This window comes from Elephas maximus, chromosome 12, assembly GCF_024166365.1.
Source record: "Elephas maximus indicus isolate mEleMax1 chromosome 12, mEleMax1 primary haplotype, whole genome shotgun sequence".
NCBI classification, from domain to species: Eukaryota; Metazoa; Chordata; class Mammalia; order Proboscidea; family Elephantidae; genus Elephas; species Elephas maximus.
In genome coordinates this window covers 110,461,415-110,485,513 of record NC_064830.1, presented here as the reverse complement: position 1 = coordinate 110,485,513, position 24,099 = coordinate 110,461,415, and the positions used below count along the sequence as shown (strand labels likewise).

The 24,099-nt window shown below is 50.0% G+C and overlaps 1 protein-coding gene across 3 annotated transcripts in view; it reads left to right on the top strand.

The window, feature by feature from the left end:
- HIP1 (huntingtin interacting protein 1) overlaps nt 1-23,736 on the top strand; it is a 264,035-nt gene extending 240,299 nt beyond the window's left edge. For all 3 annotated transcript variants that reach the window (XM_049904717.1, XM_049904715.1, XM_049904716.1), the window contains 12 exons: nt 168-275; nt 356-492; nt 3,628-3,738; nt 4,494-4,552; nt 4,953-5,046; nt 15,515-15,615; nt 15,877-15,982; nt 18,537-18,660; nt 19,081-19,142; nt 21,954-22,062; nt 22,783-22,864; nt 23,233-23,736. In XM_049904717.1, the coding sequence (XP_049760674.1) occupies nt 168-275; nt 356-492; nt 3,628-3,738; nt 4,494-4,552; nt 4,953-5,046; nt 15,515-15,615; nt 15,877-15,982; nt 18,537-18,660; nt 19,081-19,142; nt 21,954-22,062; nt 22,783-22,835 (1,064 nt within the window). In that variant the 3' untranslated portion in view covers nt 22,836-22,864; nt 23,233-23,736. The remainder of the gene's footprint in view (nt 1-167; nt 276-355; nt 493-3,627; nt 3,739-4,493; nt 4,553-4,952; nt 5,047-15,514; nt 15,616-15,876; nt 15,983-18,536; nt 18,661-19,080; nt 19,143-21,953; nt 22,063-22,782; nt 22,865-23,232) is intronic.
- Nucleotides 23,737-24,099: the final 363 nt, after the last annotated feature.

Below are 24,099 nucleotides of genomic sequence, written 5' to 3'. Positions count from 1 at the left end.
TTGGGTCTGTCATTAGTGACGGCTGGACAGGGTCAGAAATGCTTGAATGTGGAAGGAGTGCCAGATCCCTGTGTACCCAGAAAGGAGTGGGTGTACCTTGGGAAGAGGGGGTATGAAAGTGATACCCTCGATCAGGACTGAGGAACTTTTCTTTCAACTCCTGGCAGATATTAGTGGGCTCCTCCATTCAGTAACCCTCCTTGCCCACTTGACTGGTGACACCATTCTTCACAGTAGTGCTACCTGCCTTCGAGCCCCACCAGAGCCGGCTGACTGTGAGTACCTGGGCGTGAGGGGCCGTTCATGAAAGCAGGGGGAGCAAGGGGCCTTACAGTCTGTCACCTTGCATCTCTAGCACTGGCCGAAACCTGTAAGCAGTATGGCAGGGAAACGCTCACCTACCTGGCTTCCCTGGAGGAAGAGGAAAGCCTTGGGAATGCCAGCAGCACAGCCCTGAGGGACTGCCTCAGCAAGATGGCGGCAATCGGCGAGGTATTGTTATTGAGAAAGGTTATTATTGTTCTTGGGTATGAGTGCCGGTGATTTGCCAGGGAATCAGCAACATTCTAAGCCAGTTCTTTTTGCATTTATAACTTGATTTCTAGAAAATAAGAGTTAAAGCTGGAAAACCTGACTTCCTGAGGGACTTTCCGGTTTTAATTAACTCAGTGGCTTTTATCTGAGAATCTGCTGTGTGGTCGTCACTATTCTAAACCCGTCAAGTCGATTCTGACTCATGGCAACCCTATAGGACAGAGTAGAACTGCCCCATAGGATTTTCAAAGCTGTAATCTTTACAAATGCAGACTGCCACATCTTTATCCCACGGAGTGGCTGGCGGGTTTGAACTGCCAACCTTTCGGTTAGCAGTTGAGACCTTAACCACTGTGCCACCAGGGCTTCTTCATCACTATACTAAAAACCAAACCAAACTCGTTGCCATCGAGTCTATTCTGACTCATAGTGACCCTATAGGACAGAGTAGAACTGCCCCATAGGGTTTCCAAGGAGCACCTGGTGGATTCAAACTGCCAACCTTTTGGTTAACAGACGAGTTCTAACTGCTGCGCCCAGGGCTCCATATCACTACACCAGGAAGTATCAAAATATCAAAGCAGTTTCCTGGTCTTCACAGACTTATCTGGTTGGGGAGCTAACACCTAAAATGGAGTTGTTGTTGTTGTCAGGTGCAGTCAAGTCAGTTCCAACTCATAGCCACCCGGTGTACAACAGAATGAGACACTGCCTAGTCCTGCACCATCCTCACAATCCTTGCTATGCTAAAATGGAGATAACTGTTTATTCATTTATTCAATAAAGATGTAGTGAATGTGTGTAATACAGGGACAAATAAGACTTGGCCTCCATCGAGAGAAGGTAAGAAAATCCACCATTTCTGGAGAGTGTGATGAGAACTGCAGCAGAAACCTGTTTGAAGAGTACAGAACAAGGCAGCATCTCATTAACTCCAGAAATGTGTGGCAGCAGTAACACAAGGAAGGAGTCAGAGCCATAGTTCAGATCCTCGTCTTCTCTCATTTGGACTCTTAAAACAGCCTTCTGATTATTTTCTCTGCATCTGGCCTCTTTCCTCTGCTGTCTTCCAAAAATAGAGATCTGATTATGATAACTTTAATTTGATAACAAAAATCAAGTTACGTAGTTTTGACATACAAGGACCTTCTCAGTCTGGCCCTTACCCCTTCCTGGGGCCCACTGCCCTCACCTTGGAGTGTTGGTGGGATGCACTGTAGTGTACCGGCTTATGTGTCTGTTTCCCCCATCAGATGAGCCCCTCAAGGGTAGAAACCACACCTTATTCATGTTGTATTCCTGGTCACTGGCAGAATATCTGGCAGGTGGTGAACACCCAGCAAATGTTTGATAAATTCAATATGCACATGGAGAAAGCAAAAAAGATGAAAAGGTGGATCTGACGGGAAGGAAGGTGTAGGGGGAGAAACGGACAAGGAGGTTTTGGAGAACTTGAATGTCTGGATGAAGGAAGATGACGGATAATGGAAAATCATAAACTTTTTTCTTAATAATAGTGACATTTTACTATTATTAACCTGGGGGTGGTGGCCTAGCCAGCACTACCACAGCCTGCTTTCATTCGAGAAGGAGCAGCTCTCCCACTATGTTGCTGAATTGAGTAAACTGAGCGCTCATCATGTGATTCACAGTACGTAAGACACGATGGAGAGATAAAAACATAAATTAAGGAAAACAAAGCCCTTTCCACCAATAAAAATGCAAGATGTGGTAGAAAGACTGTGGGCAGGCTTTCTTTCTGTCAGTAAGGCTGATGAGATAGATAGTCAGAGAAGTCTTTCCAGCACAGGAGCTTTAAAATGATGGATGCAACCTGGAAAAGAGATCATTTTAATTGAGTGAATGAAAACGAAGGAAATCGTAGAATCAGAAACCAAAGGATGCCACAGCCAGAGTTTGTCCTGTGGAAGGGGGTCTGCCACATACAGAAGAGAATAAGGAACAAAACCTAGGGCCAAGTAGGATAGAAGATTGGAATGGAGACCTTTCCCACCAAGAAAGGAACCCCAAAGGGTTACACTTTAGTTGAATGTCTGGAGAAAAAACCTGCCTTCCAAAAACCAGTTGCCATTGAGTCTGTTCCAACGTGTGGAGACCCCATGTGTGCAGAGTGGAACTGCTCCATAGGGTTTTCAAGGCTGTGAACTTTTGGAAGCAGATTGCCACGTCTTTCTCCTGAGGCACCTCTGGGTGGATTTGAGGTGGATGAGTTCAAACCGTCAACCTTGTGGTTGGTAGTTGAGTGCTTAAACATTTGCACCACCCAGGGACTCCTCTGCCCTACAAGGGGAGACCTTATTTCAAACTTAGTTCTGGGAGGAAAAGAAAACACAGCTCCCTAGAAAATTCCTAACCACAAGCCACCTTTACATGGGTTCAGGACCCAAATCTCATACTACCTGTATGGCATGAAAATCTTAAATTGAAAATTAAATTTAAAGTAGTCAGGTACCTGGCAGAAACAGATCCAGATTGTCTTTGAACCTAGGCCTCAAAGAGTTTCTACAGATAAAGTCCTAAGGAATATAAGTCATAATAAATATGTTTGATATGTTTAAAGAATTAATAAAAAGTATTAAAAGTGTGACAGAGGAATAAAATATTTTCAGAAGTAACCAGACATAATCAAAAAAGAACCATATAGAACTTTTAGAAATGAAAAATATAATCACTGAAAGTAAGAACAGTATACAGGTTCAACAGCAAATTAAAGCTGAAGAAAGAATTAGTGAACTGGATGACAGAGTTGAGGGAATTGCACAGAACGTGACACAGATTTTATAAGTTGGAATACAGAGGTTAAGAGACGAGGAGGATAGAATGTCTCAACAGCTCCAGAAGAACATGATAGACCCTGCAGCTAAGTACGCTCATGGGGTTGGGTCGGAATGGCTTTTTAGAAGGAAGTGGGTTCCGAGTGAGGTTCCGGAGCGCGCACGGTAAAGACTACCAGATGGGGTCTGCGGACGGCTTGCATGGCGGGGCCCCTCCCACCTTCTGCCACCCTGCGGAGGTTCTAAGTCGGCCAAGGAAGAATATAGAGGTCAAAAGGTCATGTCACACTTTTTTTAGGAGCTCTTACCCAGAGGCCTGGATCTCAAACAGGAGGAGCTGGGGGACCTGGTGGACACGGAGATGGCTGCCACTTCTGCTGCTATTGAGACTGCTACTGCCAGAATTGAGGTACGGCGCTTTCTGCAGGGCCTCCTCAGCTGATGCCCTGGCCGCAGCCCTGTGGCATCACTGCCCGTTAAATGTACCTTACATTCACTAAGGCTACAGAGGGCCCCATAAAACAGAGCAAAGCCCAAACTCACTGGGCTCTCGGAGGGATAGAAAATGAGGAGATCCTCACTGCAGGAAGGTAAGCAGTTTCCTTCAGAGTAAGATGCTGTGGTGTCAGACCGTCCTGGGTTCAAGTTCCAGACTGACCACGGACTAGTTGTGTAACTTCCAGGAAGTTACATTAACCTTGCTAAGGTTCAGATTCCATTTCTAAATGATGGCGCTAATAATAGTACTTACCTCACGGGGATGTTGTAAGAATTAAATGAAGTAACGCATATTTATCTCAGGGCTACGCACTCAATAAATCGATGGTACTCCTAATCAGTGGCAACAGTTGTCTCGGGAAAAGCTGAGTGGACAGCACTTGAAAGGTCATATGTCACTCCTTTAGTGGGAGACTTCAGCTGCCTGCCTCAGTGTGAGCACCTGCCTCTAAGACCCTCACTGATTACAGAGCCGGCCCGCTGTCACTGAATTCCACCCAGCTAGACCAGAGGTCTGGATTCTTTCCCTGGCTCTCTCGAGGACTTGGATAGGCACTTCTAGTTTGGGGTTTCTCAGCTACCACAGGGTGCTGGGCTCAGTGTAGGCGTACATCAGGGTTTCTCAGTACCTATGCCATATTTAGAAACCATGTTTCTTTTTAACAGGAGATGCTCAGCAAATCCAGAGCAGGAGACACAGGAGTCAAATTGGAGGTGAACGAGAGGTCAGTCTGAGCAGCATGGTAGCAGCTATGGGGCCGATAGAGGTCTTTCTTGTACTGGCTTATACTTACATACCCATTCGGGAATTAGAACAATGTTAGCAGCCACAGGGAAGGGTTGAGTCTGTGTAATTGTTGATAACAGTATTAATAATGGAAATAACATTGCCATTGCATTATAGGGGTAAAGAAACCCCAAGAATTATCACTTAAATAGTCCTTATGAACAAGTTCCACAGTCAAGTCTTCTCACCCACCATTCTTTCCCTCAGAGCTTTCCACCAATTTCAGCTCTTTCCCTGCCTCCCTTTCCCATTCCAAGTTTGCCTGTGTTTAAGAGTGAAAACGAGAACGGAAGTCTTCATAGTTGGTGGTCTCTGTGCCCCTGGTCTTTCTTCTGCAGGATCCTTGGTTCCTGCACCAGCCTAATGCAAGCTATCCAGGTCCTGATTGTAGCCTCCAAGGACCTCCAGAGAGAGATTGTGGAAAGTGGCAGGGTAAGTATCTTAGTTTCCAGCCCTGCGGTAACAAATACCCCAAGTGGATGGCTTTAAAAACAGAAATTTATTTTCTCACAATCCGGAGGCTTAAAGTCCCAGTCAGGGTCTCGGCCTTGTGGATTCTTTGCCGGTAGCCCCAGGTTTTCCTTGATTACTGAGTAATCCTCACCTGCCGACTGTCTCCCCCATGTCCTTGGCTCCGTAGTAATCCTCACCTGCCGTCTGTCTCCCCCCGTGTCCTTGGCTCCGTAGTAATCCTCACCTGCCGTCTGTCTCCCCCATATCCTTGGTTCCTGAGTAATCCTCACCTGCCGTCTGTCTTCCCCATGTCCTTGGCTCCGTACTAATCCTCACCTGCCGTCTGTCTTCCCCATGTCCTTGGTTCCTGAGTAATCCTCACCTGCCATCTGTCTCCCCCCGTGTCCTTGGTTCCTGAGTACTCCTCGCCTGCCGTCTGTCTCCCCCCGTGTCCTTGGCTCCGTAGTAATCCTCACCTGCCGTCTGTCTCCCCCGTGTCCTTGGCTCCGTAGTAATCCTCACCTGCCGTCTGTCTTCCCCGTGTCCTTGGTTCCTGAGTAATCCTCACCTGCCGTCTGTCTCCCCGCGTGTCCTTGGCTCCGTAGTAATCCTCACCTGCCGTCTGTCTCCCCCGTGTCCTTGGCTCCGTAGTAATCCTCACCTGCCGTCTGTCTCCCCCGTGTCCTTCGCTCCGTAGTAATCCTCACCTGCCGTCTGTCTCCCCCGTGTCCTTGGCTCCGTAGTAATCCTCACCTGCCGTCTGTCTTCCCCGTGTCCTTGGTTCCTGAGTAATCCTCACCTGCCGTCTCTCTCCCCCCGTGTCCTTGGCTCCGTAGTAATCCTCACCTGCCGTCTGTCTTCCCCGTGTCCTTGGTTCCTGAGTAATCCTCACCTGCCGTCTGTCTCCCCCCGTGTCCTTGGCTCCGTAGTAATCCTCACCTGCCGTCTGTCTTCCCCATGTCCTTGGTTCCTGAGTAATCCTCACCTGCCATCTGTCTCCCCCCGTGTCCTTGGTTCCTGAGTAATCCTCACCTGCCGTCTGTCTCCCCCCGTGTCCTTGGCTCCGTAGTAATCCTCACCTGCCGTCTGTCTCCCCCGTGTCCTTGGCTCCGTAGTAATCCTCACCTGCCGTCTGTCTTCCCCGTGTCCTTGGTTCCTGAGTAATCCTCACCTGCCGTCTGTCTCCCCCGTGTCCTTGGCTCCGTAGTAATCCTCACCTGCCGTCTGTCTCCCCCGTGTCCTTGGCTCCGTAGTAATCCTCACCTGCCGTCTGTCTTCCCCGTGTCCTTGGTTCCTGAGTAATCCTCACCTGCCGTCTGTCTCCCCGCGTGTCCTTGGCTCCGTAGTAATCCTCACCTGCCGTCTGTCTCCCCCGTGTCCCTGGCTCGGTAGTAATCCTCACCTGCCGTCTGTCTCCCCCCGTGTCCTTGGCTCCGTAGTAATCCTCACCTGCCGTCTGTCTCCCCCCGTGTCCTTGGCTCCGTAGTAATCCTCACCTGCCGTCTGTCTCCCCCATGTCCTTGGTTCCTGAGTAATCCTCACCTGCCATCTGTCTTCCCCATGTCCTTGGCTCCGTAGTAATCCTCACCTGCCGTCTGTCTTCCCCATGTCCTTGGTTCCTGAGTAATCCTCACCTGCCATCTCTCTCCCCCCGTGTCCTTGCTTCCTGAGTAATCCTCACCTGCCGTCTGTCTCCCCCCGTGTCCTTGGCTCCATAGTAATCCTCACCTGCCGTCTCTCTTCCCCGTGTCCTTGGTTCCTGAGTAATCTTCACCTGCCGTCTGTCTCCCCGCGTGTCCTTGGCTCCGTAGTAATCCTCACCTGCCGTCTGTCTCCCCCATGTCCTTGGCTCCGTAGTAATCCTCACCTGCCGTCTGTCTTCCCCATGTCCTTGGTTCCTGAGTAATCCTCACCTGCCATCTGTCTCCCCCCGTGTCCTTGGTTCCTGAGTAATCCTCACCTGCCGTCTGTCTCCCCCCGTGTCCTTGGCTCCGTAGTAATCCTCACCTGCCGTCTGTCTCCCCCGTGTCCTTGGCTCCGTAGTAATCCTCCCCTGCCGTCTGTCTTCCCCGTGTCCTTGGTTCCTGAGTAATCCTCACCTGCCGTCTGTCTCCCCCGTGTCCTTGGCTCCGTAGTAATCCTCACCTGCCGTCTGTCTCCCCCCGTGTCCTTGGCTCCGTAGTAATCCTCACCTGCCGTCTGTCTCCCCCCGTGTCCTTGGCTCCGTAGTAATCCTCACCTGCCGTCTGTCTCCCCCCGTGTCCTTGGCTCCGTAGTAATCCTCACCTGCCGTCTGTCTCCCCCGTGTCCTTGGTTCCTGAGTAATCCTGACCTGCCATCTGTCTCCCCCGTGTCCTTGGCTCCGTAGTAATCCTCACCTGCCGTCTGTCTCCCCCGTGTCCTTGGTTCCTGAGTAATCCTGACCTGCCATCTGTCTCCCCCGTGTCCTTGGCTCCGTAGTAATCCTCACCTGCCGTCTGTCTTCCCCGTGTCCTTGGTTCCTGAGTAATCCTCACCTGCCGTCTCTCTCCCCCCGTGTCCTTGGCTCCGTAGTAATCCTCACCTGCCGTCTGTCTTCCCCGTGTCCTTGGTTCCTGAGTAATCCTCACCTGCCGTCTGTCTCCCCCCGTGTCCTTGGCTCCGTAGTAATCCTCACCTGCCGTCTGTCTTCCCCATGTCCTTGGTTCCTGAGTAATCCTCACCTGCCATCTGTCTCCCCCCGTGTCCTTGGTTCCTGAGTAATCCTCACCTGCCGTCTGTCTCCCCCCGTGTCCTTGGCTCCGTAGTAATCCTCACCTGCCGTCTGTCTCCCCCGTGTCCTTGGCTCCGTAGTAATCCTCACCTGCCGTCTGTCTTCCCCGTGTCCTTGGTTCCTGAGTAATCCTCACCTGCCGTCTGTCTCCCCGCGTGTCCTTGGCTCCGTAGTAATCCTCACCTGCCGTCTGTCTCCCCCGTGTCCTTGGCTCCGTAGTAATCCTCACCTGCCGTCTGTCTTCCCCGTGTCCTTGGTTCCTGAGTAATCCTCACCTGCCGTCTGTCTCCCCGCGTGTCCTTGGCTCCGTAGTAATCCTCACCTGCCGTCTGTCTCCCCAGTGTCCCTGGCTCGGTAGTAATCCTCACCTGCCGTCTGTCTCCCCCCGTGTCCTTGGCTCCGTAGTAATCCTCACCTGCCGTCTGTCTCCCCCCGTGTCCTTGGCTCCGTAGTAATCCTCACCTGCCGTCTGTCTCCCCCATGTCCTTGGTTCCTGAGTAATCCTCACCTGCCATCTGTCTTCCCCATGTCCTTGGCTCCGTAGTAATCCTCACCTGCCGTCTGTCTTCCCCATGTCCTTGGTTCCTGAGTAATCCTCACCTGCCATCTCTCTCCCCCCGTGTCCTTGCTTCCTGAGTAATCCTCACCTGCCGTCTGTCTCCCCCCGTGTCCTTGGCTCCATAGTAATCCTCACCTGCCGTCTGTCTTCCCCGTGTCCTTGGTTCCTGAGTAATCCTCACCTGCCGTCTGTCTCCCCGCGTGTCCTTGGCTCCGTAGTAATCCTCACCTGCCATCTGTCTCCCCCATGTCCTTGGCTCCGTAGTAATCCTCACCTGCCGTCTGTCTTCCCCATGTCCTTGGTTCCTGAGTAATCCTCACCTGCCATCTGTCTCCCTCCGTGTCCTTGGTTCCTGAGTAATCCTCACCTGCCGTCTGTCTCCCCCCGTGTCCTTGGCTCCGTAGTAATCCTCACCTGCCGTCTGTCTCCCCCGTGTCCTTGGCTCCGTAGTAATCCTCCCCTGCCGTCTGTCTTCCCCGTGTCCTTGGTTCCTGAGTAATCCTCACCTGCCGTCTGTCTCCCCGCGTGTCCTTGGCTCCGTAGTAATCCTCACCTGCCGTCTGTCTCCCCCCGTGTCCTTGGCTCCGTAGTAATCCTCACCTGCCGTCTGTCTCCCCCCGTGTCCTTGGCTCCGTAGTAATCCTCACCTGCCGTCTGTCTTCCCCATGTCCTTGGTTCCTGAGTAATCCTCACCTGCCGTCTGCTCGTGGGTTCTTTGCCGGTAGCCCCAGGTTTTCCTTCCTACCTGAGTAATCCTCACCTACCGTCTGTCTCCCCGCGTGTCCTTGGCTCCGTAGTAATCCTCACCTGCCGTCTGTCTCCCCCGTGTCCTTGGCTCCGTAGTAATCCTCACCTGCCGTCTGTCTCCCCTGTGTCCTTGGCTCCGTAGTAATCCTCACCTGCCGTCTGTCTCCCCCGTGTCCTTGGCTCCGTAGTAATCCTCACCTGCCGTCTGTCTCCCCCGTGTCCTTGGCTCCGTAGTAATCCTCACCTGCCGTCTGTCTCCCCGCGTGTCCTTGGCTCCGTAGTAATCCTCACCTGCCGTCTGTCTCCCCCGTGTCCTTGGCTCCGTAGTAATCCTCACCTGCCGTCTGTCTCCCCGCGTGTCCTTGGCTCCGTAGTAATCCTCACCTGCCGTCTGTCTCCCCCGTGTCCCTGGCTCCGTAGTAATCCTCACCTGCCGTCTGTCTCCCCCGTGTCCCTGGCTCCGTAGTAATCCTCACCTGCCGTCTGTCTCCCCGCGTGTCCTTGGCTCCGTAGTAATCCTCACCTGCCGTCTGTCTCCCCGCGTGTCCTTGGCTCCGTAGTAATCCTCACCTGCCGTCTGTCTCCCCCGTGTCCTTGGTTCCTGAGTAATCCTCACCTGCCGTCTGCTCGTGGGTTCTTTGCCGGTAGCCCCAGGTTTTCCTTGGTACCTGAGTAATCCTCACCTACCGTCTGTCTCCCCGCGTGTCCTTGGCTCCGTAGTAATCCTCACCTGCCGTCTGTCTCCCCCGTGTCCTTGGTTCCTGAGTAATCCTCACCTGCCGTCTGTCTCCCCCGTGTCCTTGGTTCCTGAGTAATCCTCACCTGCCGTCTGTCTCCCCCCGTCCTTGGTTCCTGAGTAATCCTCACCTGCCGTCTGTCTGCCCCATGTCCTTGGCTCCATAGTAATCCTCACCTGCCGTCTGTCTCCCCGCGTGTCCTTGGCTCCGTAGTAATCCTCACCTGCCGTCTGTCTCCCCCGTGTCCTTGGCTCCGTAGTAATCCTCACCTGCCGTCTGTCTCCCCCGTGTCCTTGGCTCCGTAGTAATCCTCACCTGCCGTCTGTTTCCCCCGTGTCCTTGGTTCCTGAGTAATCCTCACCTGCCGTCTGCTCGTGGGTTCTTTGCCGGTAGCCCCAGGTTTTCCTTGGTACCTGAGTAATCCTCACCTACCGTCTGTCTCCCCGCGTGTCCTTGGCTCCGTAGTAATCCTCACCTGCCGTCTGTCTCCCCCGTGTCCTTGGCCCCGTAGTAATCCTCACCTGCCGTCTGTCTCCCCGCGTGTCCTTGGCTCCGTAGTAATCCTCACCTGCCGTCTGTCTCCCCCGTGTCCTTGGCTCCGTAGTAATCCTCACCTGCCGTCTGTCTCCCCGCGTGTCCTTGGCTCCGTAGTAATCCTCACCTGCCGTCTGTCTCCCCCGTGTCCTTGGCTCCGTAGTAATCCTCACCTGCCGTCTCTCTCCCCCGTGTCCTTGGTTCCTGAGTAAGCCTCACCTGCCGTCTGTCTCCCCCGTTTCCTTGGCTCCGTAGTAATCCTCACCTGCTGTCTGTCTCCCCCGTGTCCTTGGTTCCTGAGTAATCCTCACCTGCCGTCTGCTCGTGGGTTCTTTGCCGGTAGCCCCAGGTTTTCCTTGGTACCTGAGTAATCCTCACCTACCGTCTGTCTCCCCCGTGTCCTTGGCTCCGTAGTAATCCTCACCTGCCGTCTGTCTCCCCCGTGTCCTTGGCTCCGTAGTAATCCTCACCTGCCGTCTGTCTCCCCCCATGTCCTTGGCTCCGTAGTAATCCTCACCTGCCGTCTCTCTCCCCCGTGTCCTTGGCTCCGTAGTAATCCTCACCTGCCGTCTGTCTCCCCCGTGTCCTTGGCTCCGTAGTAATCCTCACCTGCCGTCTGTCTCCCCCGTGTCCTTGGCTCCGTAGTAATCCTCACCTGCCGTCTGTCTCCCCCGTGTCCTTGGCTCCGTAGTAATCCTCACCTGCCGTCTGTCTCCCCCGTGTCCTTGGCTCCGTAGTAATCCTCACCTGCCGTCTGTCTCCCCCGTGTCCTTGTCTCCGTAGTAATCCTCACCTGCCGTCTGTCTCCCCCGTGTCCTTGGCTCCGTAGTAATCCTCACCTGCCGTCTGTCTCCCCCGTGTCCTTCGCTCCGTAGTAATCCTCACCTGCCGTCTGTCTCCCCCGTGTCCTTGGCTCCGTAGTAATCCTCACCTGCCGTCTTTCTCCCCCGTGTCCTTGGTTCCTGAGTAATCCTCACCTGCCGTCTGTCTCCCCCGTGTCCTTGGTTCCTGAGTAATCCTCACCTGCCGTCTGCTCGTGGGTTCTTTGCCGGTAGCCCAGGTTTTCCTTGGTACCTGAGTAATCCTCACCTACCGTCTGTCTCCCCGCGTGTCCTTGGCGCCGTAGTAATCCTCACCTGCCGTCTGTCTTCCCCGTGTCCTTGGCTGCCTAGTAATCCTCACCTTCCGTCTGTCTCCCCCGTGTCCTTGGTTCCTGAGTAATCCTCACCTGCCGTCTGCTCGTGGGTTCTTTGCCGGTAGCCCCAGGTTTTCCTTGGTACCTGAGTAATCCTCACCTACCGTCTGTCTCCCCCGTGTCCTTGGCTCCCTAGCAATCCTCACCTGCCGTCTGTCTCCCCCGTGTCCTTGGCTCCGTAGTAATCCTCACCTGCCGTCTGTCTCCCCCGTGTCCTTGTCTCCGTAGTAATCCTCACCTGCCGTCTGTCTCCCCCGTGTCCTTGGCTCCGTAGTAATCCTCACCTGCCGTCTGTCTCCCCCGTGTCCTTGGCTCCGTAGTAATCCTCACCTGCCGTCTGTCTCCCCGTGTCCTTGGCTCCGTAGTAATCCTCACCTGCCGTCTGTCTCCCCCGTGTCCTTGGCTCCGTAGTAATCCTCACCTGCCGTCTGTCTCCCCCGTGTCCTTGGCTCCGTAGTAATCCTCACCTGCCGTCTGTCTCCCCCGTGTCCTTGGCTCCGTAGTAATCCTCACCTGCCGTCTGTCTCCCCCGTGTCCTTGGCTCCGTAGTAATCCTCACCTGCCGTCTGTCTCCCCCGTGTCCTTGGCTCCGTAGTAATCCTCACCTGCCGTCTGTCTCCCCCGTGTCCTTGGCTCCGTAGTAATCCTCACCTGCCGTCTGTCTCCCCCGTGTCCTTGGCTCCGTAGTAATCCTCACCTGCCGTCTGTCTCCCCCGTGTCCTTGGCTCCGTAGTAATCCTCACCTGCCGTCTGTCTCCCCCGTGTCCTTGGCTCCGTAGTAATCCTCACCTGCCGTCTGTCTCCCCCGTGTCCTTGGCTCCGTAGTAATCCTCACCTGCCGTCTGTCTCCCCCTTGACCTTGGCTCCGTAGTAATCCTCACCTGCCGTCTGTCTCCCCGTGTCCTTGGCTCCGTAGTAATCCTCACCTGCCGTCTGTCTCCCCGTGTCCTTGGCTCCGTAGTAATCCTCACCTGCCGTCTGTCTCCCCCGTGTCCTTGGCTCCGTAGTAATCCTCACCTGCCGTCTGTGTCCCCCGTGTCCTTGGCTCCGTAGTAATCCTCACCTGCCGTCTGTCCCCCCCGTGTCCTTGGCTCCGTAGTAATCCTCACCTGCCGTCTGTCTCCCCGTGTCCTTGGCTCCGTAGTAATCCTCACCTGCCGTCTGTCCCCCCCCGTGTCCTTGGCTCCGTAGTAATCCTCACCTGCCGTCTGTCTCCCCGTGTCCTTGGCTCCGTAGTAATCCTCACCTGCCGTCTGTCCCCCCCGTGTCCTGGGTTCCTGAGTAATCCTCACCTGCCGTCTGTCCCCCCCGTGTCCTTGCCTGCTCTGTGTCTGTGTCGTTTTTGCTGTGGAGTCCCTTTCCAAGGCTATAACCGTTTGGAATCAGATGGCCAGGCCTGTCTTCTCAGGCACCCCTGGATGGGTTCACACCTTTTGTTTGTACGACCCAGGGGCTCCTCTGTGTGTCTGTGCTGCTCTTTATGTACTAAGAAGTGGTTGGGTTTAGGGTCCAGCCTACACTAGTAGGACCTTAGCTGATTGAAGGTATTGCACTAGACTGCATTATGGAAAGGTAACTGCGTTACAGGAGATTAGATCGCGTCTGTATGTGCAGGGCTTATTACTCCAGCATGTATTTTGGAGGGACACAATTCAAACCATAGCAGTAAGCATGGGTGTGGGCCTGCAGACAAGGAGAACAGAAATCAGTTCTAGATTCCCAGTTCACGGAGAGGCTAAGTCTGCTTGATAGGGCTTATCCAAATTCCGTAAGGTCTGGTTATGCTGCCGTTCCAGTGGACGTTAGCAGAGGCCACAGCACTGCCACATCCCCAGAGAGCAGCCGGGCATATGAGCCAGCTGCAGACTCACTCACCCAGGGCAGACATTGATGGTACCTGCTCTGGAGCCCCATTTACAGTGCTGGTCTGGCCCTCTGAAGAGGAGGTGACAACCTTGGGAAACTGGGCAAATCAGAAGTGCAAATCTGGCACCGTCCTCTGCTATGGAGTGTCGACACCAGGCTCTGTTGCGGCCCTTTCCACCAGCCTCTTGTCGGCATCATCACTCTAGTGTCCCACTCCTTTGCCGGTGCTACTGTCTGTTCCTCACAAGCCAGGATGCCGCTGCAGCTCAGGACGTGGAGGTCCAGGGAGAGGGCGATGGGCCAGAAGACAGTTCTGTAAACTAAGAAGCCATATTTGCTTTGGTGGTACTTTTTATCAGTCTGAGACTCGGTGTTTTCTATCCCTGTAATAGAAAAAGGAACTAAGCAAGGCATACCTGCAGATTCTCAGATGAACAGATACTTTTAAGGCATAAAAGCCTATTTTAAATCCAAGTAGAAATAATTTTTAAAAGTTATTCTGTGTCCTCTCCTCTTTCGGCAAATCATAGAAAGCGGCCAGACTCCATCCAGATCATAAGTTATCCATATATTTTTGTCCCTTATGTATACAGTATAGAAATGTTATGATAGAAATGCTATGGGCTTTACAGGCAGAAAAACCTAGGATTTATGTCCATTTATTTCCTCTGTGACCTTGGGAAAAGTATTTTGCCTCTGAATTTCAGTTTTCTCGTCCATAAAATGGGAATAATATGCTTACCTCTCAGGGTTGCTGTGAAGACTATGTGAGATAATGTGTATAAGAGCACCTGGCACACAGTTGTTATTGTTGTTGTTAGGTGCCATCGAGCCAGTTCCGACTCATAGCGACCCTATGCACAACAGTACGAAACACTGCCCGGTCCTGCGCCATCCTTACAGTCGTTGTTACGCTTGAGCCATTGTTGCAGCCACTGTGTCAATCCACCTCATTGAGGGTCTTCCTCTTTTCCACTAACCCCGTACTTTACCAAGCATGATGTCCTTCTCCAGGGACTGATCCCTCCTGACAATATGTCCAAAGTACGTAAAACACAGTCTCACCATCCTTGCTTCTAAGGAGCATTCTGGTTGTACTTCTTCAAAGACAGATTTGTTTTTTATTTTGGCAGTCCATGGTATAGTCAATATTCTTCGCCAACACCACAATTCAAAGGCATCAATTCTTCAGTCTTCCTGATTCATTGTCCAGCTTTCTCATGCATATGAGGTAATTGAAAATACCATGGCTTGGGTCAGGCGCACCTTAGTCCCCAGGACGACATCTTTGCTTTTTAACACTTTAAAGAGGTCTCCTACAGCCGATTTGCTCAATGCAATGTGTCATTTGATTTCTTGAGTGCTGCTTCCATGGGTGTTGACTGTAGATCCAAGTAAGATAAAATCCTCGACAACCTCAATCTTTTCTCCATTTATCATGATGTTGCTTATTGGTCCAGTTGTGAGGATTTTTGTTGTCTTTATGTTGAGGTGTAATCCATACTGAAGGCTGTAGTCTTTGATCTTCATAAGTGCTTCAAGTCCTCTTCACTCTCAGCAAGCAAGGTTGTGCCATCTGCGTAATGCAGGTTGTTAATGAGTCTTCCTTCAATCCTGTTGCCTCATTCTTCTTCATATAGTCCAGTTTCTTGGATTATTTGCTCAGCATACAGATTGGATAGGTATGGTGAAAGGATACAACCCTGATGCGCACTTTAAACTATGCAGTATCCCCTTGTTCTGTTCAAATGACTTGTCTCTTGATCCATGACAGATTCCTCATGAGCACAATTAAGTGTTCTGGAATTCCCATTCTCCACAATGTTATATATAATTTGTTGCCATCCACACAGTGGAATGCCTTAGCATAGTCAATAAAACACAGGTAAACATCTTTTTGGTATTCTCTGCTTTCAGTCAGGATCCGTCTGACATCAGCAATGAGATCTCTGGTTCCACATCCTCTTCTAAATCCAGGTTGAATTTCTGGCAGCTTATTGAGTGCACACAGTAGGTACTCAGTAAAAGGCAGCTGTGATTATTTTTCACTTCTCCAGGGTACAGCATCCCCTAAAGAGTTTTATGCCAAGAACTCTCGATGGACAGAAGGACTCATCTCTGCCTCCAAAGCTGTGGGCTGGGGAGCTACGGTCATGGTGTAAGTGCCTGTCAGTCCCACGGCTCCCCGCCTCCACCCCCTTCCATTGATCCACCCAGAGACTAGCTGAGGGAAAAAAAATCTGCCCCCATGAAATGAAGTGTTGATCAAGGAAGTGAGTAGATTAAAAGTTTAAAAAGGAGTCTGGGTCGCCTGTGGCCACAGGGGCAGGACAGTATGATAGGAGTGGGCTAGAGGTGGGAGCAGAGGGGCTTGCAGCTGTCAGTGACACAGTCCGTCTTCTTCTTTCCCGACTATCAGGGATGCTGCTGACCTGGTGGTACAAGGCAGAGGGAAATTTGAGGAACTAATGGTGTGTTCTCACGAGATTGCTGCTAGCACAGCTCAGCTTGTGGCTGCATCCAAGGTAGGACTCATCTGGGAATCCTGGGGACATGGTAAGGCCTGGTTATATTAGAGAATACTAGTGCTGTGGAGCTAGCCCCCAAAATAGATGATTTGTCTAGGGTCCCAGTAGGTTGGATCCCAAATAAAAACTCTACTTCTCAAGGACCCCACACTAAAAAAAAAAAAAATCCCATTGCCGTCAAATCAATTCCAACTCATAGCAACCCTGTAGGACAGAGTAGAACTGCCCCATAGGGTGTCCAAGGCTGTAAATCTTTACAGAAGCAGACTGCCACATCTTTGTGCTGTGGAGCAGCTGGTGGGTTTGAACCAGCAACCTTTCTGTTAGCAGCCGAGCACTTAACCCCTGCACCACCAAGGCTCCAGTCCCAGACTACCCTCCCCTAAAAAGCCTCTCATCTCTCACCAAGGAACCCCTCTGCCTACCTCGCCCCATGAGCTCCTCTTGGCTCCTCTCCCTTTTGTTAGAAGCCACCTTTGAGGGTCCCAGCCATACCAACTTCTGATGAGCAATTACAACATTCAAGGAGAGCTCAAGTAAGAATATGTTGGCACAGTCAACAGATTATCCGGCTTGGCTCCTAGGTTCCACAGCCAATATCTGCCTCTCTTCAAAAGTCTCCAAATTTGAACCAACACCCCAGCTAATCTAATGCAAAGCTTGTGAGCCAAATCCTTTCCCCAGTGAGTATTCTTTTATCATCCTTACTGCTGTGCCAAGTTAGGCTTCCACAGTGGAACCCTTTATCAAAATCAGTGATGAAGTACGCACAGCTGTGTTCACCGCAGCTTTACTCACAAGAGTAAGAAAATGGAAGGAGCCTAAGCGCTCTTCAGGGGATGAACTGATGAGCAAATCAGGGATTACTACGCAGCCATAAAGAAGAGTGATGAGTCTGCAAAACACATAACTTGGCTGGATCTGGAGGACATAATGCTGAGTTAAATAAGTCAATCACTTAAGAACAAATACTGTCTGATCCCACTTTTATAAGAAGACAAGAATATATGTAGAGAGACAGACCAGTGTTTATTGGGGGTTGCCAGGGACGGGTGGGGGAGGGGGAATCGTTGTCTAGATCGTAGGTACGTGTTATTATGGTGATGGGAAAGTAGCATCAAATGTGAGTGTAATGAGCACAACTTGACCAGAGTAAATGATGCCACTAAGAAGCACACAAGAGAAAAGGATGTTTGTGCTAAAGAATAAGACATATATAATTTGGCAACAATACCAACAATAACCAAAAAACAATCATATGGTCATATATGTAGGTGTATAGACATATATGTGTACGAGTAGGTACAGGTGAGTACATATGTGTGCACAGATAGAATTATCTACATGTACGTGTACTTACAGATAGGTGTGTTCACACATATCTATTCATAGAGGACACAGTTACTTCTCAGACATAACCAAATACCTTGCAAGATTGGTTTTCTGGGTTTGAAGGCTTAGTCTCATAGGACAACTCAGTCAATTGGCATAATAAAAAAAAAAAAAAAACTCGTTGCTGTCGAGTCGATTCCAACTCATAGTGACCCTGTAGGATAGAGGAGAACTGCCCCATATAATTTCCAAGAAGCGCCTGGTGGATTCGAACTGCCAGCCTTTTGGTTAGCAGCCATAGCTCTTAACCACTACGCCCCCAGGGTTTCCAGTGGGCATAATATAGTTCACAAAGTTCGTGCTCTATATTGTAGTAAGGTGAGCAGTTTCTGGGGTCTTAAAAACTTGTGGTCAGCCATCGAAGATACAACTATTGGTCTCTACTCGTCAGGAGAAAAAGAGAAGGAAACGAGAGTCTCAGAGAAGAAACTAGTCTACAGGACTAATAGCCTACACAAGCCACAGCCTCATCTACCCTGAAACCAGCAGAACTAGATGGTGCCTGGATAGCACTACTGACCGTTCTGGTCAGGGATACAATAGATGAGAGAAAAATGTAGAAGAGAACTCAAATTCTTAAAAAAGTACAGACTTATACTGGACCAGTTGAGACTAGAGGACTTCCTGAGACTGTCGGCCTGAGACACTCTTTAAACCCTCAACCAAAACTATCCCCTGAGGTCACCTTTTAGTGAAATAACAGATTGGCACATAAAATAAAGGATACTGTCCATGAGTACGGGGCTCCATTAAAAAACCATGTATATAAGACCAAAAGGTCAACAGCTACTCTAAAGCCAAGATGGGAAGGTAAGGGAGCAGGGAACCAGAGTACTGGGAATGGAACAACACGAACGCAATTACAGAGAACGTCAACACGTTGTGAAAAGTACCTAATGTCACTGAACAGTTTGTATAGAAATTGTCAAATGGGAACCTGATTTGCTGTGTGAACATTTATCAAAAACACAATAATGTGTTTAAAAAAAAAAATCAGTGATGAAGCTCGAGTTTTGGGGCCGCTGAGCAAATAAGCCAGGAATAATTTTATTATTAAGCGACATGCCAAGGTTGTGGTCAAGAGCCATCAGACCAACCTATTTGACTCCGTCCTTGTTGCTCTGTATTGTGTGAACCTAAATCTGCTTTGTCCTGGCAGGTGAAAGCTGATAAGGACAGCCCAAACCTAGCCCAGCTACAGCAGGCCTCTCGGGGAGTAAACCAGGCGACTGCCGGGGTCGTGGCCTCAACCATTTCTGGGAAATCACAGATTGAGGAGACAGGTAGTCTTCCTGAAGTAATGCTTTTCTTACCCATCCTTTTAGCTGTTATTATATTCTTCTACTCCATGATCCCAAGTTTCTAAATTCTTAGGTGTCATCTTTTTACATTCACACTTATTTTCTTACAAGATGGGATATTACATAAGGCCGCTGCTATAGTGGCAGACCCTTAAATAAATTTTCCTGTTAGCTGTTTCTCTGAATTTAAAGAAATGACTCCACGGGCTAGGATGCCCCTGGGGAGATCTGATCCTGGTTACTCTGTAACTGTGTCTTCCTTCCTCTTCATCCCTCAAGTACTACCATGCTATGTGTTGGCAAATGCCAGATGAGGCATTTCAGCAGGGCATTGTTACTGTCTGTGAGGCGAGAGTCAGCCAGGGATGATATGTGACAAGGCCTTCTCCTTTCTCATTGCAGACAACATGGACTTCTCAAGCATGACGCTGACCCAGATCAAACGCCAAGAGATGGATTCCCAGGTAGGAACTCCATGTCTAAGTTCTAGTCAGTCTGTATTGCCTTAGACATTGACCCCAAAGATTATTTCCATGGAGAAGAGCCAGTGAGAGAGACTGGAGGGAGTGGGGGCCCAAGAATGAATGTAGATGTTGCTAGAAGAAATACTGAAGGTGGAGAGAGGGGATTCAAATCTTAACTCTTGGCCCCCAGGCTTGGACTAGTGTTCCTCTGAATGTTATCAGGGATCTCCTTGTAGTCCAAAAACTGTTATTTAATAGTCTTACTCTAAATAATTTTTTTTAATGCAAATTATTTGCAATGACCTTTAATTTAAAGAAATGCTAAGGGACCCATCTGTAGACCTTTACCAGTCCAAATCTGCATTTTATCCCAAGGCTGATGGCCAGTAATTCTACAACAATTCCATCAGTCCACTGTTAACCTATCAAAGGCAATTTCTCTCAGTTGTTCAGCAGTTATGCCGTGAAAACAGGAATCAGTGGGATACTAAAAAAAATCTGACCTACTTGTTCTAGAATATCTGACCATCAGCCTTGGGACAGAATCAGATTTGGACTGGTAAAAGTCTACAGATGAGTCACTTATGTTTAGGAAAAGTCATGTCGCCAAACTTCTGACTAAATACTGAAAGGACCGTGCTGGTCCTGAGTCCTCTGTCTCACGCTCTTGCTTACTGTCTCATCCAGTCCCTCTTGACTTTAATACTCTCTATGCTGATAAGGAGCCTTAGTGGTACAGTGGTTAAGAGCTCAGCTGCTAACCAAAAGGTCATCATTTCAAATGCGCCATCGTTTCAAAACCCTATGGGGCAATTCTTCTCCGTTCCTATAGGGTGACTATGAGTCGAAATAACTCCATAGCAATGGGTTGGGTTTGTTAGGTTTATATGCTGATAAATACCAAATTCTTCTCCTCAGCCTAGATCTTCTCCTAGAGCTCCATAGTTAGACAACTGCCTACCTGATATCTCTGCTGGGATGCCCAATATATACCTCACACTTAACATATCCAAAGAGATCTCTTGATCTCCCCCAGCCAAATCTGCCCCTCTCTGTCTTCTCTGACTCAGTAAATGGCACCACCAGCTACCTGGATGCTTGAGTCGTCCTTGGTTTTTCCCTTTCCCTCACCCTCAACATCCGGACCATCAGCAAGTCCTGCCAACTCTAAATCTCCACAACACAGCCTGAATCCTTCCACTTTTTTCCATCTCACCACCCTGGTCTAAGCTACCATTGTCTCTCTCCTGAACTACTACAGAAGCAACTTACCTTCTCTAAGTATGTGAGTATTTATTTCAAAATAAATAATTCTGTGCCAGGGTGAGGGAGAGGGAGAAGAGAATAAGAACGAGTATGGCTGAACCAAGTCTGGCCATGAGCTGATCATTGGTGAAGCTGGGTGAAAAGCTGGGTGCAGTTCACTCTACTGGTCTCCATATTTGTTTTAATTTTCCATAATAAAAAGTTTTAAAAAAAAAGGCCACCTAACCAGGTCTCAATGCTTCTACTTTTTTCCCTGTATAGTTCATTCATTCTTCGCCTACTTTTAAAACATAAATTACAACATGTCACTTTCCTGCTTAAAACCTTCCAATCAATGGCTCCTTTACACTTATGAGAATATACAAACTCCTTACTCCAGCATGTGGGCCCTGGGTGAAATGATTCTGGTCTAGTTTCAAACTTCATCTCATGACCTGCTCCCTCTCCCACATCAACTATAGAGGACTTCCTTTCTCCCGGGACTTCTCTTCTCCAGGACTTGACTTCCGTTCTCCCGGGACTTGACTTCTGTTCTCCCGGGACTTCTGTTCTCCTGGGACTTCTGTTCTCCCAGGACTTGACTTCTGTTCTCCCAGGACTTGACTTCTGTTCTCCCGGGACTTGACTTCTGTTCTCCCAGGACTTCTGTTCTCCCGGGACTTGACTTCTGTTCTCCCGGGACTTCCGTTCTCCCAGGACTTCTCTTCTCCTGGGACTTCTCTTCTCCCAGCACCTCAAACGCATCCTACCTTAGAGCATTTGCTCGTGCTGCCTCGTCTTCCTGGAATACTCATCCCCAGTTCTTTGAACTGCTGATTTCTTATGGTCACTTAGGTTTCAGCTCAAATGTTTCTTCCTCAGAGTAGCCTTTGCTGACCGCCCTTTGTCTGTGTCACTTTGCTGTGTCATTTCCTTACAATCTGATCTCATTCATTTGTCTCTCCTTTTGTGGGAGAGCAGGGATCTTTTCTGTTCACCACCATGTCCCAGCACCTATGATAGAACCTAGGGTACGTGATGGGTGCTCAGCAAATAATTCTTCAATTAATAAATAAATTACAGAGTAGGGATAGCCGCCAGGAACCAGCCTTTCCTTGAGTAACAGCACATGCCTTTTCCTGTAGCAGTAATAACCCTAAGTTGCAGTAACACCTCAGAGATACCAGAACCACCATATTTGGTTTCTACCTGGAGTTCTAGAGAACTGAGATTGCAGGAGAAGGGCTACAGCTAGATTAGAACAGGTAGGGAAAACGTTAGCATTGTTTTGGGGTCGTGATAGACCAGAGGAACACAGGAATTAGGCATTGGATTTGCAAAGCATCATCCATTCCCAGTAAAGGGTCACAGTGCGAAAACGTAAGAGCCACTGGGATAAAAGGAGGAATAAGAGAATAGAGCAATTAGAGCATAGAAGAGAGTTGAAATTGAGAACTGGGTAAACTGAGTAAACAAGGTGAATAATATGGAGGAAAGGGATTAAATCAAAATTAGGTAGTTCTCAGGTAGATGATCAAAAGAAATTTCCATTTACTTTCCCCACAGGTTAGGGTGCTGGAGCTAGAAACTGAATTACAGAAGGAGCGTCAAAAACTGGGAGAGCTTCGAAAAAAGCATTATGAGCTTGCTGGTGTTGCTGAGGGCTGGGAAGAAGGTGAGCTATCTGAAGGAAGAAGAAGCTGGGTGATGAGGGCTTCGTCTCCACTATGACAGAATGAGGAGTTCATCGTCGGGTGGATGACTTCCCCATCTCTATTCACAGTGCATACTGCCTCTTCAGTTGTCTTTAAGCTAAACCTGGGCTAAACTGTGGTGAATGGAAAGCTTTTTTTTGTCACTGAACGTTGACCAGCAGATTCTCATCACTCACTCACTCGCTCACTCACTACTATCCTCTCAGGGCCCAGTTAGCCTGGTTTACTCCCCAGGAGTATAATTCCTGGCCAGTATAGAGTTGCGTAGTGAATGAATAGTGGTCAGTGAAGACCTGTAGACAGGGGCAGGCAGATTACAAGGTTCTGACTCTGGGAGCCAGTGGTGGGCAACAATGGCCAGGAGATAGGAAGGGCCAAGAGCTGAGAGATGGAGTAATATCTGGCCCACCACCACACAAGTCTGCGTGTGCTGCTTCCACATGTCCGAATTGGCCAACTCAGTCACAACTGAGTTGGTCAGTTCTTGTTGGGCTTGACTAACTCCGCGAACCAACCAGAGACACATCCTAGTCATTCTTAGACACGTAACTTTGGAAATAGATTATTACACCGTGGTTGTCATCGTACTACATTTTAGAGCCCAGCATGGTGGCAGTTTTTGTTGGTTAAAGGAAGCATGCAAGGAGGAAGTGCTATGAAGCCTAATTGTTGACTTTTAGGAGCAGAAGCCTCTCCCCCTACGCTGCAAGGAGCAGTAGCCGAGAAGGAATAGAGCCAAACCAATGCCCCATACATCAGAGTGTAAGTTTTTGGGACCCATCTATGTGTTTGTTATCTCCCAGCTACAGACTAACTCCTTGGAGTTCCAGTGGCAGCCACACCACTCCCAGTGACCCTCAGGTCTGCTGAGGACTTGCATGACCTTTCCAAAGACTACCACTCCAAAATGACAACCTTTCTATTCCGAACCCATTTGGCCTCTGCTGCCTGTGAGCAAGGCCAAGGAGGAGGGATCCCAGGCCAACAGAGAGGACCTCCATTCCAGTCCTGCCTGCCTTATTCTGCCCACACCAACCTGTGTCCCTAGTAGAGGGTCCTGTAGTTCTGCTGAGAGCTTGGAGCTTGGAAAGGAAATATCTTACACATTTTCTTTTCTGTTTTCTTCTCAGTTTTTTTCATTTTCATCATTTGCACAAACTTGTGGGCATCAGAGGGCTGGTGGATTCCAAACCAAGACGCTACCCTGAAGACGTGCACCAAATCGGAACAGCAGGAGTGTCCTGGCCGAGAACGCCAAGGCAATTCTCCCCCTCTTTTGGCAGTTCCGTGGATTTCCACTGCTTCTTATGGTGATTGGTTGGGATTTTTGGTTTTATTTTTGAAAGCTGCATTCATATACCCAACTCTCCCAAAAAGAGCACCCCTGGAATGCTGAGTTTTCAGGGGCCCCTACACCACAGCAGTTAACAATGATGGTGCTGCTCAGGCTTTACCTTGGTGCTCCACATCAACCTCCACACTGTCCTGCCAAGAGAGTGAGGGTCAGCCAGGGCCCCTCCCCAGGGTTGGGCGGAGCTGCTGGGTGACAGCTATCTGCAAAAGGCAGAAGCAGAGCCAATGCCTTTCCTTCTTAAAGCTGGACCCCAGCTGAGAGCCTGTGTCCACCTTCAAAAGTGAGAGGGCTAAAGAAAGGCAGAAAGGGGATGCACACAGCCGGGTCTCAGGAGACCCCTTTCTTTGAAATTCCTTGTGACCAGGCTGAAAAACTCGCCCATGCTCGAATGGAGCTGATGAGAGTAGCAACACTGCTTCCCCATGCCACATCACGTTGGCCGCCTCCCTCCACACCTGGCCAGGGCCCAAGAAGAGGGAGCATGTCAGGGGCTACCAGCCTTGGCATCCTCTGAGTTCCATGTTCTACCTAATTAGCAGACCCAGAAGATCAGGCAAACTTGCTCCCGTTAGGAAAGAACCCTGTGCTTGGTTTGGTACCTTTGTATTTATTACTAACCTCCTTTAAGCAGCACACAGCCTAT